This window comes from Beta vulgaris, chromosome 8, assembly GCF_026745355.1.
Source record: "Beta vulgaris subsp. vulgaris cultivar EL10 chromosome 8, EL10.2, whole genome shotgun sequence".
Classification (NCBI taxonomy): domain Eukaryota; kingdom Viridiplantae; phylum Streptophyta; class Magnoliopsida; order Caryophyllales; family Amaranthaceae; genus Beta; species Beta vulgaris.
In genome coordinates this window covers 52,615,540-52,621,028 of record NC_079209.1, presented here as the reverse complement: position 1 = coordinate 52,621,028, position 5,489 = coordinate 52,615,540, and the positions used below count along the sequence as shown (strand labels likewise).

The following is a 5,489-nucleotide window of genomic DNA, read 5'->3' as shown; positions in this document are numbered from 1 at the left end:
AGTATTTTGGATATTTTTAAATGATAGTTATAAATAAATAATATTAATAATCAAAAATTAATAATAATAATAATTAATGATAATAATGATAATTAATAATAATTATTTTATAATATTTGTATTAATATATTAATACTGGATGATGATTATATAATAACAACAATATCTAAGAAGTAACTATTTCAATAATTAGATTTAATAATATAATAATATTTAGTAATAAAAATAATGACTAGGTCGGGCCGCACAAAATTGCATCATAAACCGTTTTGACGCGATTTGATTGGTTTATGGGCTAAAAAACGTGGGTTTATTTGTGCTTTTGACCTAAACCATGTTCCTCCTAATAATAATAATAGCAATAATATTGAGTAAAACTATAATAAACAAAATAATATATAGAAATAATAATAATAATAATAATAATAATAATAATAATACTTAATAATAATATATAAAAATTAATAATAATAATAAGCGTAATTAGTAAAATAAATTAGACCAACATAATAATAATATTTAACAAAATAGTTATAAAAGAATAGAGCTGAATTGAACTGAACTGAACTGAACTGAAAATAAGGTGGGGAGAAAGGCCCTTAAGTTGCAGCCCAAATTCAACATATCTTCACGCCTTTTGGATTGCAACTTAATTAAAAGTGTTTGGTTGATCTAATGCTACAATTGAAAAGATTGAAATGAATGGATGCATTTAACAAAAAATTTGAACAAATAATACAAAGGTAGTACAACAAAACATTCTTAGGAAAACTAAAAAAAATCAACTACCCAACAATATAATTAATACAAATTAAAATTCATTATAAACTAAATAAATTTTGCAAAATTTTAAATAGTCCGAATGGTTAACCTAAAATTAATTTTCTCTCCGTCCACATACTCACCCATTATTAAATCGGGCTAGTCTTAAGCTTAACCCACCACAAATTACCTTTTTCATATATTTGTTATTTCAATCTTTTTATTATAATTTCCTTAAGGTTTAGATCTAGGGATTTATTACCATAATACCAATGATGCTCCAACCTTAACTTAGGCACGTTCACAAAATCACAACCAAATCACAATTCCCATACCAAAAAGGAGGATTCCAATAATCCATCATATAGTAAATTTACTCAACCCCCAAAAACAGAATCTAAACAATTACCCCACATCTCAAACCCTCCTCTCTTTTTTCGATATAATTTGTGTTATCTTTTTAATCAACCACTCACCTTATTAGGGTTCTATAAATACACCCTCTTTCCCCTTCTTCTCTCCCACACACCAAAAAATAACATACCTTGTTTTCTCATTATCTCCCAATCTTCCCCCAATTTATTCTCCTCAATTCCATTAAACAACAAAAATCCCTCATCAAATTTGTAACTTTCTCTCCTATAATCTGCATTCTGTTCTTTTGTTGGATGATTGAAAACATATACAAAAGAAATATTAACAAACAAAAGTGTGAATGTTTTAATGGAGTCAAAAGGTGGTAAAAAGAAGTCTAGTAGTAGTAATAGTAGAATTCATTACGAAGCTCCTCTCGATTACATCATTGAAGACGTTCGACCTAACGGTGGTATTGAGAAATTTCGATCTGCTGCTTACTCCAACGTATGTTTTTTTTTATCTTGTCGATTTTTAAACGATTTCTTATGACGATTCATGTTAGCGGACCCTAATTATTTTATTGTGGGTTGTTTTTTTTCTTGTTTGTTTTGCAGTGCGTGAGGAAACCATCCTGATATTTCCTGTGGTTTTTGGCTGATTTAATAGAGTAGAATTTTACGTCCATCATTATTTTTTTCGTTTCTATTTCAATCTTTTTTTAATTCAGAAAAAAAAAAACAGATTTTCGGATTTGATGGAAATCGTCTCGGGAATTGGGTTCGAGGGTTTCGAGAAACGTCTCGAAATAACATTCTCTAACCCGGCCGTTTTCACTGACCCGAATGGGTCGGGTTTACGGTCTTTGACTCGGTCACAACTCGACTCGATTCTAGACGCAGCTTCATGCACTATTGTATCCAATTTGTCGAACTCAATTTTCGACTCGTATGTATTATCCGAGTCGAGTTTATTTGTGTACACGAACAAGATTATTCTAAAAACATGTGGGACCACAAAATTGCTTTATTCAATAGACTCGATTCTGAAACTAGCCGAGTCCGTGGGACTCACTGTGTTAAGTGTGCTCTACTCTAGGGGTACTTTTATATTCCCAGATGCACAAACTGCTCCACATAGAAGCTTCTCCGAGGAAGTCAGTTACTTGAATGGGTATTTCGGTAATTTAGCATCTGGTTCCCACGCCTATGTTTTAGGTGATCCTACGGCTAAAAATCGTTCATGGCATGTTTATTCTGCTTCAGATGTTACTGACGTGGAGGATCGGACGGATGTTGTTACACTTGAGATGTGCATGACAGGGTTAAACAAAGAAAAAGCGTCTGTTTTTTATAAAAAAGAGGGACATTTGGCTAAGGAAATGACGAAAATGTCCGGGATTGATGACATCATCCCAAGTCACGTGATCTGTGATTTTGACTTTGACCCATGTGGATACTCCATGAATGGGATTGATGGTGGGGCCTACTCTACTGTGCACGTGACTCCTGAAGATGGGTTTAGTTATGCTAGTTATGAAGCTATGGGTTTTGATCCGGGTTTGGTTTGGTTTGAAACGGTGGTTCGGAGGGCACTTGGGTGCTTTGACCCGAGTGAGTTTACTGTTGCTGTCACGTGCTTTGGAGGTGGTTTGGCACGTGAGTGGGTGAGTATGGGTGGTGGTGATGTGGAGGGTTTCGTGTGTAGGAGTGTGGTGAAGCAAGAGCTACCCGGTGGGGGATTTATTGTGTATAAGACGTTTGTGGCTGAGACACCGACGTGTGTGATGCATGCGCCTTTGCCGATTTTGGCTTTGCCTTGTTGGGAGCGCGTGGAAGTGGTGGAGGACGGTGGGGAGATGGCGGCGTGTGGTAGTGAGATGGGGGCTTATGGTGGTGAGATGACGGCTTGCGGTGGTAGTGGTTTCATGGGATATAATTTTGTGCCGCCTGTTTAATTATCAATATATGTTGCTTTGATAACTTATGTTTTTTGTCAATTTAGTTACGTTGAGAATTTAACCCAAAAAAAGTTATGTTGAGAATAAAAGGTCTCGATCATGACATGAATTAGTGCTTAATTGTGATAATTAATTAGAGTGCTACTTGCTTGTCTCATGTGGAGGCAATGGATCATATGGAGTATTGTCAATTTCTATAAATTCGAGGTTATGAATTATGATTATAATGACTAGCTTTTGTTTTATGTGTTGTTTTCCTGTCACAACGATTTAAATTTTGGTTACTTTATAATAACCATGTTATCATGTGTGGGCAAAGGTCGTAGTGGAAGTTATGTTGTGCAGACAAATTCTCCACCTAGCTAGATGCATCCATTTCCAATCTAATGCTCTTTACAAACTTCCACAAGTAAATTTGAAATTAGAATTAGAATTTTCCCTTTCTCACAATGAAATTCGAGCAAATCCAATGCTTTTCGATTCTTTTTCTCTCATTGGATACTTTTAAGGAACTCAAAAAATTGAAGTGCACCTCACTAGGTGGGCATGAAAAAACAACCATTATACCTTATGATGTAAATTAGTAAAATTATATTGTGTTTTTTATCCTTCTCATCTAAAGAAGATAAAATAAATAATGTTTTTTCGATTTCTATGCAATATTTAATTAGTTATCATTTATCAATGTCATCCACATGATGTGTCAATATTTCATGTTATAATGTTACATTTGATCAACTTTTTTTTTTTTTTTTAATATGTTGCCTAATGATACATTTCATTATTAAATGATTTTTCCATAATTTTTTGCTTAATTACGCATGTATGTATGTACTATTATAGAATAATCATCATACAAATTTCATAATATATACCTATTAATTACCTAAACTCATGCAAAGATATCAACAATTCCTCTATACAAAATCAAGAAAATGTTTGGTATGATTTTATAAAATGAGAGATGAGATCTTAATTGTTTATAAAATCCGAAATAGGATTCTGATTATATATAAAAGGTCTTCACATAAGTACCCTAAAAAAACGGCCAGAATACTGAGAATCGCAGTAAAATTTTTGCCACTTTTTAGTAGCTTTTCTTTTGATGGGAAGTTTAATTAATAGCTAATAACTACTACATCTGTTTTTTATTGTTCTTCCTATTTTACTTTTGTAGTTAAATTTTGAATATAGACAACTATTATTGTTCGGCAAACTAAAACACTAATTGAGGGTTAAACGAAGTCAACGTGGAAACCCTACCGAAAAAAATCAACGTGGAAAAGTAGGCTTTTTTCTTCAAGAAACCAAATTAAGGTGCTACTTAACAAATAGTGCTATAAAAGGCAATTGTGAGTAAATATAAATTTCAAAAGGTACTTTAAACAAAAAGTATCTTCTCTTTGTATTTTTGTAATTTGATCAACTGAAATTTTCACATTATTCACAATTAAAGGAAATCTTCTAAATTTTTCTCAATATATAAGTAAAAAGTATAATAATGTGTGGTCTTATTTGATTCATTTTGATGAGTATTTAGTAATATTCAATCATTATAATTTTTACTCAGTTGTGATGAAGATATTGAAGGTCAAATAAGTACCTTCGCAGACGCGCGCACTCAAAACAAACAAGCTAAACAAATACAAAGGGGATATTTTATAAGATAACTCTAAACAAAATTTCCAAAACAAAACTTGTAATCATGCACAATTATATCAAATCGAGGAAGCAAACCGGATCCTCTATATCTCATCGAGGAAGGAAAATGTATGGATCCCTTATACCTCGTCAGGGGATGTAGGAGCTTGCTAGTCATCATTCTCTTACTTTATAGGAAAATTTGCCAAAAAAACTTTTGAATTCAGTTTTGTGAAAAAAAATCTTATAAATTATTTATGTGAAAACAAACCAAAAAGTTAATTATTTTTGCAAGATGAAATCTAAGACCATTTTCCGGTGTTGACCTTTATCTTTCCGGCGTTGACTCTAGCAATTTTTCTTCTTCCTCCATAATCACCACCTAGCCACCACTACCAACACTTGCCGCCAGCCCCCACCCACCTATGCAGCCCCCATCGCACCCCTTACGAGTTCTGTTTTGCAAAAAAAAACTTATAAAACATTTTTTTGCGAAAGCAAACCAAAAAGTTAATTATTTTTGCAAGATGAAATCTAAGACCATTTTCCGGTGTTGACCCTTATCTTTCCGGCGTTGACCCTAGCAATTTCCCTTCTTCCTCCATAATCGCCACCTAGCCACCACTACCAACATATGCCGCCAGCCCCCCACCCCTACATCCCCCATTTCACCCCAGCAGCCCTCACTTCACCCCCAGCCCAACCAAACCCCTACCACTTGCAGCCCACCCCACCCCACTAGCATCCCCCAACCCCTAGCTCCCTCAACCCT

General features: G+C 33.8%; 1 protein-coding gene across 1 annotated transcript; it reads left to right on the top strand.

Annotated features, from left to right (window-relative positions):
• The first annotated feature begins 1,084 nt into the window (after window positions 1-1,084).
• LOC104901756 (S-adenosylmethionine decarboxylase proenzyme) lies at window positions 1,085-3,321 on the top strand. The gene is made up of 2 exons (XM_010689360.4): window positions 1,085-1,623; window positions 1,734-3,321. Exon 2 carries the CDS (start codon window positions 1,874-1,876, stop codon window positions 3,071-3,073), a length of 1,200 nt encoding a protein of 399 aa, XP_010687662.3. The 5' UTR covers window positions 1,085-1,623; window positions 1,734-1,873; the 3' UTR covers window positions 3,074-3,321.
• The last annotated feature ends 2,168 nt before the right edge of the window (window positions 3,322-5,489 follow it).

Bases quoted from the DNA above. Each gene is read 5' to 3' on its own strand.
- LOC104901756 (XM_010689360.4), top strand. From the start codon at position 1,874: ATGGAAATCGTCTCGGGAATTGGGTTCGAGGGTTTCGAGAAACGTCTC.